General features: G+C 65.8%; 1 protein-coding gene across 2 annotated transcripts; it reads left to right on the top strand.

Moving 5' to 3' along the window:
* The first annotated feature begins 6214 nt into the window (after positions 1 to 6214).
* SKOR1 (SKI family transcriptional corepressor 1) lies at positions 6215 to 12249 on the top strand. 2 transcript variants are annotated; one of them, XM_049812985.1, is made up of 9 exons: positions 6215 to 6674; positions 7647 to 9640; positions 9730 to 9826; positions 10252 to 10359; positions 10503 to 10574; positions 10806 to 10880; positions 10960 to 11034; positions 11474 to 11539; positions 11643 to 12249. In XM_049812985.1, the coding sequence occupies exons 2-9, from the start codon at positions 7664 to 7666 to the stop codon at positions 11738 to 11740; spliced, it is 2568 nt and encodes an 855-aa protein (XP_049668942.1). In that variant the 5' UTR covers positions 6215 to 6674; positions 7647 to 7663; the 3' UTR covers positions 11741 to 12249. The 2 variants fall into 2 exon arrangements, with proteins under 2 accessions (XP_049668942.1, XP_049668943.1); XM_049812986.1 differs by lacking the exon at positions 6215 to 6674 and adding an exon at positions 7280 to 7361.
* Positions 12250 to 13807: the final 1558 nt, after the last annotated feature.

Here is a 13807-nt window from a genome sequence, read left to right on the forward strand (position 1 = left end):
CCTAAACCCAGCTGAAGGGATCCCCTGGGGTGCAGCATTGTGAGCAGCACAACAAAGCGGGGGCTGCTGTGCTGTATTTGGGCTAAGGAAATCCTGCCTCGGTGCGGGGGCTGTGTGCACGCAGAGGTGACTTTCAGATCGCCAAGACACGTGGAACGTGCCCCACAATCTGCCACCAGCCTCGCGTGTAACATCATCCTGGCCCTGAAACCCCTCTCCGGGGCTGGGAAACGAACTGGCAGGGAGATTCTGCTGGCTGCCAGGCAGGGCTGGAAGCTCTGGGTGCTGCAAAGGGGCTCAGCAATGCTGCTGCTCTCCATGCAGGGGGGAGCTGCGCCGGAGCTTGGGCTGCCTGGGGACATTGTCCCTCTCTCCTCCTTCCTGGTGCAAGTTTTTGGAGTCTGAATCAAGGCATCTCTTGGCTGAAAAGCTTGCAGAAAATGCAGCAATATTATACCCTGCAGCTGAGTCCTGCTCAGAAGATGGCATGGCGGGGGGGGGGTGGTGCATAAAGAACACATTAAGTCAGCAGTGGATGCTGTAGTGCACTGAGTGATTCCCCCCCCCCATCCTCCCCAGTCCCACCAGCTTGTTTAGGGACTCCACCAGCAGCCCCACACCAGTCTCACTGCTCTGTCTTCTCACCCTGTAACTTCAGCCATAGTGGTACCGATAGACCCGGTCTCCTATGGGAGTGTGTACGTGGAGCTCGCAAGCTCTGGGAAGAACTGGTTATGTCCCATCTGTGCCAAAACTTGCAATATTTTCAGTTTTTCTCTGCCTGTGATCCTTGCCAGGCAAAGCTCATCCTGTGAGATGAGCCTGGGGTAGTTTGCCCTTAAACAGAGCACAGCATTAGAAAATACTTTTGTTTCTTGTATCCCGTGGCCAAATACATCCTGCTGTCAGCTTTCCAAAGGCAAAGTGTCAGTCTTTGTTTTCCGAATAACAGCCTGAAAAGCTCTGTGTGTGTGTGTCTGTACACATGCATACATCTGGCAAAGAAACCAGAAACGGGGAATTACAGCGGGCTGCAGCGTCGAGGGCTGCGAGCAGTCCCCAACCCATCCCTCTCCCTGGGCTTAATGTCTGTTGAGCAGGGACGGCAGCAGCCAGTGATGGCTAGCGTTAATAACTGAGCCTTCACTAGAAACATCTTCGTTTGATCCCTTTGACATCCAAGAGCATAAAAGCAAAGCGGAGAATTGAATCTGGGAGTGGCGTATGGGTTTTCCTGCCTCGCAGAGCTTTGTGGTCCTGCAGGGAAAGTTTACCATGAGACATCAACGGAAAAGGGATGGACCGCAGAGACCCTCTAGCTCTACGATGCAGGGAGCATGTGAGCCACGTCTGAAGCAAAACCTGGGAATCTGGGTCTTAGCTGGGGAAAAAAATCCCTAATCCTGCAGGGAGCAAAATAGGCTGACTGAGAGCAAAGGCTCTGGGAGCGCACAACAGAGACAACTGTTTGGTGACAGAGGGACTTCAGCTGTGGGTGGGGAGGGGGGCAATGCCACCGGGGCAGCCACCCGGCTCGCTTGGCTTTCTGGCTCCAACTGTGCTCCCTCTGCCCAGCGCTGCCTCCCGGCAGAACAGCCCAGGGGGGGCCATCAGCATCCAGCCCCATGGGAGGTGCACCTGGGACAGTCCCCACCAGGGAGCCTGCAGCCTCGGCCGGCAAGGAAGAGGAGGGAGGAGGCGGGTCAGGGGGCTGCGAGAGCCAAGACACCCCAAGCTGGAGCTCTGCTGGGGGGGTGGGGGGGGGGGCTCCCCAATGCAGAGAGGACTCCAAGGCTGCTCAGCCTCCTGGGGACAAAGCATCTTTGTGCAGAGGCTCTTCCTCCTGCTCCCGTTAAGTTGTGCAACAGGCAGGGAGAAACACTTAAGATACGCAAGAACACCCCCATGAGACCCCCTCCTCGCTCAGCTGCCAGGAGCCAGCCCATGGCGGGCTTTGGTGGGCTGATGGGGCTGAGTTAAACACATCACAGGTGACCTCAGCTCTTTGAGAGCTGCAGAAGAACCAGCTCCGGCCTCTCAGGGTCTCTGGAGGGTGCTCAGGAGACCCTCTTCAGCCATGGAAGATTATTTGTGGGTAACTCCTGCCCCGTGCAGCCGGGTGCCTGCCCCACTGCTATCCCGGGGCTGCCCCCTGCCCTGCAGACACCCAGGCAGGAACCAGCCCAAGCCCAAATGCTGCAGCTTGGTGGGCATGATGTTCCTGCGAGGGGACAGCCGGCAGGGAGGGGGAGCAGGGCCCCATTGCATGATGGTGAGGTCCTGAGCTATAGCAGTTATTTTAGGATAACCTGTCTTCAGCCTTCCCTGGGGGACCCCCCAGGCTGGGGGGGGGGGGGGGGGGGGGGGGGGTGGGGGTGGTCACGGGCACCATGAGGCAGAAATCTGGAGGGATGGGGGCACCATCCCCTGAACTTGCTGGCCTCATCCTTCTCCTCCAGCTCGCCAGTATTGCACCACCAGGCTGCCCAGCCTGGTCTGTGAAAGTCTAATAGGGAAAAAAAAATTTTTAAACCTGTAACCATACTAAAGCGTTTTGGTCACACTGAAGAGAAAGAAGGTTGTGCTTTAAGAAAAGAAAAGCTCAGAGGTCTGTGCCTTTCCCTGTGGGAAGCTGCAGCAAGGAGCCCTGCGGTGCGGCTGCCGAGGAGCTGCGCTGACCCAGGGCTGCTTCACCTTCAGAAACGGGTATGGCCATAAACTACAAGTGTGCACTAAGGACAGGATTTATAGATTGAGCCTTACCGGCTACTGAAGCGGCTGCTGCTTCACCGGTACTCACTGCGGCTGCTCTCGCCGCCGAGTCCTGCAGTGAAAGTTCAAGGTTTATAAGTAGCCGCTCAGCTCGGAAGATGTTTAATGGTAAATGGATGTCTGGGGGCTTTTACAGGCAGGAGGAGGAAAACTTCTCTGTAACCAAGACAAAGCTGCTGGCAGGGCCCCGGACACAGGTGAGTGCAGCTCTGTCCTGGAGGGTCGCGGTGCCCGGCTGTCCCCGGCACGGCACGGCCTGGCAGGGCGAAGGCAGAGTTAATTGCTGCCCTCGGCTCATCCCGCTCCATCTCCGGGAAGGCGCTGGTTTAACCTAATCAATAAAGTCATGTCTATCGATCGTGTACGTTGCGTTCCTCCGTAGCCCCGCCGCCCCGCAGCTGCTCCGGCTGAGGGAAATTAGGCAGATTTAGAGCCAGCAAGGACGGCATGGGAAGGGCTTGGGTGGCCAGAAAGGTGAGGGGCAGCACTGCCATGGGGGGGGGGGTTCAGGGACCGGGAGACGGGGGACAAGGAGGTGACCGCAGTCTGGGGGGAGGTGAACAGTGGGGAACCTGAGACACATCAAGGGCTGCACACTGGGGAGAGCCAGGGTGTGTGTTGTGGGGACAGAGGGTGCATGGGGGGAGGGGGGGGTGTACGGTGGGCATCGTGGAGTGCACAGAAGGGGGGAACATGGTGGGAGGCCTGCGATGCATAGATGCGGGGGGGGGGGGGGGGGGTGGATGGTGGGAGAGCCAGGGTGCACAGAGGGGGTGCATCGGGGCAGGGGGCAGGCGTGCACAGCCCAGGCACTTGGAAAGGGCCCTGGGGTGCACTGAGAGGGCCCTGTGGGCTCTCCGGGGGTCCCACGGCAGGAGCCCCGGGGGGTCCCGACTCCCCCCCCATCCCTGCCCGTCCCTGCCCGCCCTCCACGGGGGCTCAGCACGCCGGGTCAGGCGGTGTGTGCCCGGCCTGCAGAGAGCCACCACCCGCTCCCTCTGTCAATGTCCAGTAATTAAAATGTCACCGTTTAATTTTCAGGCCTCTCGGAGCAATCTTTTCCTAATAAAGAGTCTAATCGAAACGCTCCTTCCCCCCGCCTCCCCGGGAAGGGCCGCGGAAGAGGCTGTAAAGGCGCAGAGCCGCTGCGGATCGATAGAGAGAAGCCCGGATTGATCGGCCTCTAAAATTAAATTTATTGGGGTCATGGTTTTATATGGTGCTGATACAACTGTTAAATGGGGAACATTCATTTCCAATAGGAGGCGTTTATTAAACTTCCACTGAATTAGACCGCCGTGATTTATGTGGCAATCTCGGCACAGCCCTCCAGGAGAGAGGGGCCTTTCGCGGCCGTCCCCGCGTGATTATTTATTTATACACCCGTGACACGGCTCCCTAAGTTTTAACCTAAATTATCCGCCGGCCTCGCCTGCCAGCGGCACCGGCCCGAGGCGGAGGGGGGGGGGGGGTAGCGGGGGGGTCCCGTCGGGGCGCACCGCGCTGTCCGCCGCACCCCCGGTGGCCGCGACCCCGCCGCGCTCCTCGGCGCCCCTTCCGCGGCCGCGCACCCCGACCCGCTCGGCGGCCCCCGGGGGGGCGGTCGGGGCGGCGGCGGAGCCCGCAAACGTCCCGGCTCTCGCGTGCGGCGATCGTTGAGCGTTAATTAGAAATTCATTACAATTAAAAGCCGCGCGCACACGCCTTAATTACATCTGATTTTTAATTCCGAATCCGTGTTTACACAGTAAGCGAGACGTACCTCCTGATTATCCCCAATACTCTTTATACTGTACTAATTATGTAAATTAAACCTAATTAACTGACAAAAACTGCAGTCAATTCAACTGTTAAAAGATACGGCGGCTGCGAGGAGCGGGGTGCCGGCGGGGAGAGCGGCCGGAGCCGGAGCGGCGGGGCCGGAGCGGCCGGTCCCGGAGCCGATCCCCGCCTCGGGGCTCGGCGCTGCCGCACCGCCGTCGGGGCGAGCCGCGGGCCGGCTCCGCCGCTCCCGGCACCGGAGGAGCTCTGCGGGAACCGGGGCAGCCGCACGGCTCGGGGAAGAGGGGGGTCGGGGCAGAGTCGCAGCCTCCCGTCCGTGTGTCGTCGTTCCCCCCCCCCCCCCCGAAACCCCCGACGTGCCACCGCAGGAGCGGCCCGGGGAAGGGGGAGGGGGGTATCGGCTGGGTCCGCACCGCCGCCCGCTCCCGGTGCTTCGCAGCCCGGTGTGGCTTCGCAGACGGTTCCGCAGCCACTGCGGGTATTTAACGCCGGGGGGGGGGGGGGGGGAATCACCTCAAACCCGGCGGGGAGAGGGGCAGCGGGGCTCGGCCCCAGCGCGGAAGCGTCTCACCGCGCTCCTGCCTGGCTGAAGGATGGGGGGGGGTGGGGGTGGCGGGGGGAGATAAATAATTAAAAGGCGAGGAATAATTACCGGCTCGGGTTGCGATCATTGCGGGAAGGCCGCGCCGCAAGGCCCGGTCGGCAGCACCCGGTCCGCGTACCCCCCCCGTCCCCGCCCGTCCCCCGACGGGACGTCCCGCGGGGAGCCGCGGCCGCTTTCCCGCGTGGGAGCGTGAACCGGGGCCGGTTCAACCGCGGCGGTGCGGGAAGCGCGGAGGAGATGGGTGGCTCCGCACCTGCGTTTTGCTCCGCGCCGGCTCCGCCGCATCCTCCCGGTGCCGTTGGTGATGGCGGGGAAGGCGGGGGGGGGCACACACACACAAAAGTGATAGCTGGGGGCGATCCGCGCCGTTATTAACTTCTGTTTGATCAGTGTAATTGCGCCGATCGCGGCCGGACGCGATGATTAATTACAGTTTAATTAACGTGGCCGTGACGAGCGCTGCATGCGGGAACCCAACCAGGGCAAGGACGCAGCTACGGGCCCCCGCCACGCCGGCAGGACCGGCGGCCACCGGAGAGGGCCCCCCCCGCTCCGGTGGCCGCCGGTCCTGCCGGCGTGGAGTAGGTCCCCGTGGGAAACGAAAAAACACGGGCGCGCCCCCTCCCTCCCTCGCCTCCCGGCGATTTCGTTGCCGCCCCGATGTCCACCCCCCGCCCTCACCCACGGTGCCGGTGTCCCCCCCCCCGCGCCCCGCCGGCGGAGCGCGCATCCCGGTGGGGGGGTGCGGGGGATGCGCGGTAGCACCGCATCCCCGATTTCGATGGGACCCCTCCGCCACCCCCCCCAGGCTCCTCTTTTCGTTGCCGCCCTCTCCCCACGTAAACTTTCAACGAGCATCGCTTCCCCCCCCCCCCGGGGGGATGCCCACACCGCGGGAGGGGAGTGGGGGGCGAAGCGCGGAGAGGCGCGGAGCAGCGCGGAGCCCCGTGCAGGTGCGGCTCGGGGCTGATCCCCGCTCTTACCTCGGGCAGCCCGGGCGGGTCCCCGCTCGGTGGCGGCCCCCCACGCCCCCCCCCCCCCCAACCTCCCCCCTTCTCCCCCCCTTTCCCTCCCCGTTCCGCCGTGCCTTAAAGCCGCGCCGTGATTGACTGGAGCGCATCGGTGATTGACGGCCGCGGGGTCCCGGAGGCAGTTAATGTAAATATGCTGGTGCTAAGTGGGTGTGTCTTCCCGTTATTTTAGCTGTCACCGGATCAATGTGCAGCGTCTCCAAGTACGGTACCGGATCCTCCCTCGGTGGCGCGGTTGGTCACTCGCTCTTGTTGCATCTCGCCCGGGCGGACGCGGCGGCGGGGCGGGCGGCGGCCCCGAGGCGTCGGTGAAGGGCGCGTCGCTGCCCGCCCGCCCCGCGTCCCGGCGTTTCTCCGCGGTAAAGGGCTCGGTGGGGACCGGGCTCCCCCCCCCCCGGCCCCCCCGGCTGATGGCGGCCCCGGTGCCGGGCTGCGGCCCCTAGCCCCGAGGAGAGCCTGCACGTCCAGCCGGGCTCCGCGGCGCGGTAAGTGGGAGCAAGCGGCGGATGGAGGGGATGGGGGGGGGGTGGAGGGGGGGAGAGGGTAACGGGGCGCGTTTTCGGGAGGCGCTCCCCGTTATTTTGTGTAATGACCACGGAAGCGGCTTACCGCCGTGAGCCCTCCCCGCTAAGCCAATTTGCCTGGCTCGCTGCTGCCCTTCTGCTGCTACGTGCTGCGGGTCCTGCCCGCCCCGGCCCCCTAATCCGCCCGCTCCTAATCGCCTGCCGGAGACACGACAAAGGGGCTCCCGGCCAGCCGCCCCCGCCGCCCCGCTCCGCCCGCCACTGGGCACCGAGCGGCAAGTTTCAGCCCGTCCGGCCCGGCCCGGGGCTCGGCCCACTCCCGGCCCCGGCCCCCGGCCCCCGGCCCCGGCGCCTCGGGACGCGCCGGTCGCATCCTCCGGCGCGTTTCGTTGGAGCCCGCCCGGGGCTCGCCGCAACCGGCGGCCCGGCCCGGCCCGGCCCGGCCCGGCACGGCTCGGCGAGCCGGCACAAAGGGAAGGGACGCCGCACCTCCCGGGGACCCGGAGCGGGGGGAGCTTGCGGGGGGGGTGGGGTGGTGCCGCCCCCCATCCCCCCCGGGACGCCCTTGCCCCGGGCGGCCGCTGCCGCCGGGCTGCCGAAGCCGCTCAGCCGCGGGTCCGCTCCCGGCGGCGGATGCAGCGGGGCTCGGTACCGGCGGCCGCGGCGCGGAGGATGCGCTACGGCTCGGGCAGACCTCTCCGGCCGGCCTGCCCGCCAGCGGCGGGGAGGGTCCTGCGGCAGCACCCGGGGCGGTGGTGGTGGTGGTGGTGGGCGGGGGGGGTTCTGTGCTCCGGGCCGCGGCCGGCAGCGGCGAGCGGGGACGAGCCGGTCCGCGGAGCGGGGTTCCGGGAGCGGAGCGGGCCGGGGGCGGCGGCGGCGGCGGGGCCCCGGGAGCGCTTCTAACCCGCGCCGTTCCCCGATTTTGTTTTGCAGGGGCGTTTTGGGGGGGAATGGAGGCGATCGCCAGTCAGATGGGAAATGGGAGAGATGCAAGCTCCTCCCCAAATTCAAAGCAAGAGCTGCAGCCGTACCAGGGCTCCAATACCCTCAAGCCCAACCAAGTGGGTGAGACCTCTCTGTACGGCGTGCCCATCGTGTCCCTGGTCATCGACGGGCAGGAGCGGCTGTGCCTGGCGCAGATCTCCAACACGCTGCTCAAGAACTACAGCTACAATGAGATCCACAACCGGCGGGTGGCCCTGGGCATCACCTGCGTGCAGTGCACGCCGGTGCAGCTGGAGATCCTGCGGCGGGCCGGGGCCATGCCCATCTCCTCCCGCCGCTGCGGCATGATCACCAAGCGGGAGGCGGAGCGGCTCTGCAAGTCCTTCTTGGGCGAGCACAAGCCGCCCAAGCTGCCCGAGAACTTCGCCTTCGACGTGGTGCACGAGTGCGCCTGGGGCTCCCGGGGCAGCTTCATCCCGGCCCGCTACAACAGCTCCCGCGCCAAGTGCATCAAGTGCAGCTACTGCAGCATGTACTTCTCCCCCAACAAGTTCATCTTCCACTCCCACCGCACCCCGGACTCCAAGTACACGCAGCCCGACGCCGCCAACTTCAACTCCTGGCGCCGGCACCTCAAGCTCAGCGACAAGACGGCCACCGAGGAGCTGTCGCACGCCTGGGAGGATGTCAAGGCCATGTTCAACGGCGGCACCCGCAAGCGGACCTTCTCCCTGCAAGGGGCGGCCGCCGGCGGGCCTGGCGCCGGTTCCCCGGCTGCCAAGGCCGCCCTGCACCCGCCGCCGCCCGCCGGTCCCGAGCTGGCACCGGCGCACAAGAGCCTCCGCTGCAGCGGGCAGGAGCCGGCGGGCGAGCGCGGGGCGCTGGGGCTACCGGCGGCTCACGGCGGGGCGGCGGGGGCGCACGGCGGGGCGGGGGCGGTGCGCAGCTACCCGGTGATCCCGGTGCCCAGCAAGGGCTTCGGGATGCTGCAGAAGCTGCCGCCGCCCCTCTTCCCCCACCCCTACGGCTTCCCCGCCGCCGCTTTCGGACTCTGCCCCAAAAAGCAGGAGGACGCGCTGGGAGGCGCGGGAGGCGGCGAGGCGGGCAAGGGGGGAGCGCTGCCCCCCGGCATGTTTTGGGGACCCCCGCACCCCCACCCGCACCAACCGGCCCAGCCTCCCCACCAGCCCGGAGCCGCCAAGGACGCCGGCGTCTACCCCTCCTTCCCCGTCTTCTGGCCGGCCGCCGGCAGCCTGCCCGTGCCGCCCTACCCGGCCCAGAGCCAGGCCAAGGCGGCGGCCACGGCCGTGGTGGTGGCGGCGGCGGCGGCGGCGGCGGCGGCGGCGGCCGAACCGCCGCCGGGTTTGTCGGGCCGCCACGGCGAGCTGGAGGGCTCGGAGCCGTCGGGCAGCGGGAGGAGCAGCGCTACCCCCCAGGAGGGAACCGGCACGGAGGGCGAGCGCTGCCCCAGCGCGCTGTCGCGGGCGGCGGGCGAGGAGGAGCGCTCCGGGGACGAGGCGCTGCTCCCCCCGCTGCCCCTGCCCAGGAAGGGCAGCTACCTCTCCGCCTTCCGCCCGGTGGTGAAGGACGCCGAGAGCATCGCCAAGCTCTACGGTACCCGGGAGGCGTACGGCGGCGCGGCCCCCCGCGGCCCCGGTTACCTCTCCCCGGACTTTCTCAGCGAGGGCAGCTCCAGCTACCGCTCGCTCTCCCCCGGGGGGGACACGGCCGAGGAGCCCGAGGTGGACGTGGAGTCCAACCGCTTCCCGGAGGACGACGAGGAGGATGCCGCCGCCGCCGCCGCCGCCCCTCTCCCCGAGGGACGGGAGCCGCCGCCGCCCCGGCTGCTGGCCGGTACCGAGGAACCGCCGCCCGCCGGGGCCGACGGGCCCGAGGAGAAGGCGGGCGAACCGGCGGCGCAGGAGGGCGGCCAGCAGCCCGACGGCAGCCCCGAGCGGAGCAGCAGCAGGGGCGGCTACGAGGTGCGGGGGGGGCGGGGGGACGTCTGCCCTCGGGGGTGCCGGCGGGGCCGGTCCCGGGGTCCCCGCCGCCCTGACTCGCTCTTTTGTAGGTGTACGCGCCGGACAGGGGGGAGCACCTGCAGCCGCTGAAGACCACCGCCTCCCTGGGAGCCCCGGCCGCGTACCTCTGCACCCCCGAGGCGAAGGGTAAATCGGGCCCGGGGGCGGAGGGGGCGGGAGGCCGGTGCCCATCGAAGGAGCGGCCCCGGGCGTCGCCCCCCGCCGGCTGCTCAGCCCCGGGGAGGCTCCCGGGCCGCCGCTTTCGTTTGAGGGGCTTTCGGCAGAAAAAAAAAAACCCAAACAAAACGAGTGCAAACGGTTTCGGGATGGGGGACGGGGCCTGGTCCCCCCCCGCCCCCTTCCCCGGGCTCGGAGATGCCGCCGTCGGACGCGGCCGGTGCGGCGGGGTTGGGCTGGGCACGGCGGGGCAAAGCTACTTTCCAATAGCAAAGCGATTAGGATGTCCGCTAAGAAGGTTTTAACGAGGGCTTTGTCCGTAATTATGTAATTAAGGATATATCAGGACCATACTTTCATTGCTTATGGTTGAAAATCGGTTTATTAACTTTAAGAGCAAGATAAAGAAGACAATCACTCCGCGGCAGAGGATTTAGAGACCAGAAAATCCTATCAGGACCAAAGGAATGTCTCGCATCCCAGCCCTGTAAATACCGACAGAGGTAAGCGCCGGTCCGCGCTCCTCCGCGGCCCTTCCGCGGGGCGATGCGCGGTCCGCGGAGCCCCCCGCGGCGGGGGTGACAGCACTCTGTGTCCGTGTCCGTGTCCGTCCGTGTCCCCTCGTCGTCGCCCCCCCCCCGCCCAGGAGAGGACGGCCTCGGCATGGATGTCGCCGGGACGCAGCTGGTGGAAAAAGACATCGAAAATTTGGCCCGAGGTGAGGCAGGCGCTCGTCCCGCGGCGGGGCGGGGGGCTGCGGGGCCGGGGGAGGTGGGGGGAGGCTGGCTGGACCCCCCGGCCTCTCCCCGCGGCTCGAGGTATTTGTGTTTTCTGCAGGAGTGATTAACTCCTGTGATTAATGTAACGTAATGCGATTAGCGCCGCGCTGAGCCGCCTCCATATGGAAAAGTGCGGGCTCCCCTCAACCCCGGCGTGTATTTTTAAACAGATGAGTTACAAAAACTGGTCCTGGAGCAAATGGAGCTGAGGAAAAAGCTGGAGAGGGACTTCCAGAGCCTGAAAGGTACCGGCGATTCCCGCTCCCCGCCCCTCCCCGCCTTGCCCCAGCCGGGAGTGGTGCTGACCCCCCCTTGCCCCCACAGATAACTTCCAGGACCAGATGAAGCGGGAGCTGGCGTATCGGGAGGAGATGGTGCAGCAGCTGCAGATTGTCCGAGGTAAGGCCTGGCCGAGGCCATCCGGCAACTATTTTTTTTTTATCTCCTTTTTGTCTCGCTCTGGGTTTTTTTTTCTTTCTTTCTTTCTTTTTTTCTTTTTTTAATCGATATCCTTCCGTGCACTCCGATTTGTCTTGGGGTTTCGAGCTGCCCCGCAAACGGCTGCGAGGCATCATTACACGGGAGCAAATGAACCTTCCCCTCTCGCAGCAATTTCCACCCGGGCTAAATTAAAAACCGAGGCGTAAAATTACCTGTGAAGCCATGCCCGACTTTGCGCGCATCGCGACCCCCCCGTTGCCCGTCCAAACCCCTCCGTCCCCGTGCTGCGGACGAGCACGACGCCCTTCAGCCCAGCGCATCCCCGACGGGGCGGCCGTTCCCTGGACCCCCCCCGCCCCGCGTCCCGGCGCGCTGTGATGCTTTCCCCCCATCCCAGATACGCTGTGCAACGAGCTGGACCAGGAGAGGAAAGCGCGCTACGCCATCCAGCAGAAGTTGAAAGGTACCGGGGCAGGACGGGGGGAACACACAGACGTCTAAGGGGGGCCGACACCCACCCATCCCCGCGTGGGGGGGCCGGGGGTGACGGCTCCGTCGCTTTGCAGAGGCCCACGACGCGCTGCATCACTTCTCCTGCAAAATGCTGACCCCGCGGCACTGCACGGGGAACTGCTCCTTCAAGCCGCCGCTGCTGCCCCAGTGAGCGCCCCCCCACCTCCGGACCCCCCCTTTCCCCCGAAGCCATGCGGGCAGAGCCCACACAAGCCATTTCCACGAGGAGACACTTGTACATAGAGGACTCGGAGCCCGGCTTTCCTCGGACTGGCAATACGGCGGGGAGCGGCCCCGGGCCGGCCGGAGGGGGAGCCGGGCCCCCCCACCCTGCGCCCCGCGCCCCCCCCGGGGGTCCCCGCTCCGCCTCTCCCCCTCCCTCCCTGTGTGTCCGCTTCTTCGACCCTTGTCCAGACTGGAAACAAAAGTGGCTATGTGCAATGGATATAAATGTACTGTGATTCTCTTGGTACAGTATTTGTTGGATTTTTATTTATTTATGATGTATATTTATTCGCCCCCCCCCCCCCCCCCGGACCCCTTCCTCCCTCACCACCCCCTTGTAAATTTATGGATGTAACAGCACTTTAACGGGCGGTCCGCGACTCCGGAGGCAGAACAACGCTCGCCCGCTCTGGGGAGAGACCCCTCTGTACGTGATTTTGGTTCTTTAATAAAAACCGACTTTAAGAAGCCGCCTGGTCCGTGGGGCTGTGCCGGGGGGCGGGGGTCTCCTGTCCCTCCCGCCCCCCGGGCACGCCGCGGGAGGGGCTCGCACGGCCCCCGACGGCCCCCCCCGGGCCGACACCGGGCGCCGCAGCCCCGGGGGTTGGGGGCTGCCCGCTCCCCTGCGAAGTTCTCCTTTCTCCCTCCTCCTCCGCTCCGCAGCCGGGAGCTCATTAATGCCCATTTATATGCTCGTTTCACACATGAAAGTATTACATTAATGAGCTCTGAGAGCGGGTGTGGAGGTGCTCGCACACCTATTAGCCCTAAATACCTGTTTTCAGCCTAGGATTAACCTACCACGACATCTCGGTGGGCTGGGGGGGGGGGGGGAAATGCACCTCACACCGGGGTCCTGGGGCGCTCCGGGGACGGGAGGCACCGGGGGGGACACACGCACGTCGCACCGTCGGTCCTACGGCGCACCGGGAGCTGGCGGGGGGGATATGCACCTTGCACGGCGGTCCTGCAGCACAACGGGGCTGCGGGGGCCGGGACCGGAGTGCGGGGGGGTGGAGGATGCACCTCGCAGCGCCGGGCAGCGGGGCTGCGGGTACCGGCAGCATCCCGGGGACTGGGACCGGTGTGGGGGGATGCACTGGGGGCGCGGGGGGGGCTGCGCTTTGCCCAGCCCGGCGCTGCCCGCGGGGTTGCTGCGGTGTGAGCCGTCCTCGGGAGTTCCGCAGCGCGGATGTGTAGTAATTAGTTTCTGGGACTCTTATTAGCCGGAGCAGCGGCCGTTCCGCGGCCTGGGCTGCCACCGCGTGGGCACAGCCGGCGGTGCAGCCCCCCCCCCCCCCCCCCCCCCCCCCCCGGCCCTGGGAAGTGTGGGGGGGGTGTACAGCGATGCACGGTGCTCCGGCCCGGCATCCCCCCCGCTCCGTCGGGCCTGATCCGGCGGCACCCCGAGGGGTCATTCTGCGAAGGGATGGGGCCGGGTGCTCCAGCCACCGGGTCCTCTTGCATGGCCGCATCCTGCCAGCATAGCGGGGTCTGTGTCTGCCCAGCAGCTCCTCTCGCCAACCAGCTCTGGGCTGGGGGTCTCCAGAGGCGCCTCCCAGCCTAAATCCCCCTGTAAGTCCCCGATCAAACCCCGTGTTTTTTATTAGGCATTATCCCCCTCAGCAGTTCAGCGTGGCTTTTTCCCCTCGGCAGGGCCAGGGCAGTGGGTGCCTGACCCTGGGATCAGCTGTGCTGGAGCAAGAGCAGCATCCCCCATCACCTATGGGTGGGGAAGACCATCCGAGCCAGAGCTGGCTCAGGTGAAGGTGATTGTCTGGGCTGAAGGTTACAAAACCTTTGGGGTGGAAGTGCAGCTGACTTTCTTGGGTTTTCCTTGTTTCTCTGAGCATCAGGCAAAACACTTGTTGCCTGTTTGGGGACAGGCACCTTTTTGCACTGTGTGAGCTGCAGGTGTCTGCGATACGTGACCCTCGGCGGGAGCAGCGGGGCTGGGGTTGCTGGTGGCATCTTTCATGCAGGTAAGCTTATG

Source organism: Accipiter gentilis, chromosome 10 (genome assembly GCF_929443795.1).
Source record: "Accipiter gentilis chromosome 10, bAccGen1.1, whole genome shotgun sequence".
NCBI classification, from domain to species: domain Eukaryota; kingdom Metazoa; phylum Chordata; class Aves; order Accipitriformes; family Accipitridae; genus Astur; species Astur gentilis.

Coding starts and splice junctions, on each gene's coding strand:
- SKOR1 (XM_049812985.1), top strand. CDS start 7,664: ATGGAGGCGATCGCCAGTCAGATGGGAAATGGGAGAGATGCAAGCTCC. Junction 9,827..10,251: donor CTGCACCCCCGAGGCGAAGG/GTAAATCGGGCC, acceptor ATTAACTTTAAG/AGCAAGATAAAGAAGACAAT. Junction 11,540..11,642: donor CATCCAGCAGAAGTTGAAAG/GTACCGGGGCAG, acceptor GTCGCTTTGCAG/AGGCCCACGACGCGCTGCAT.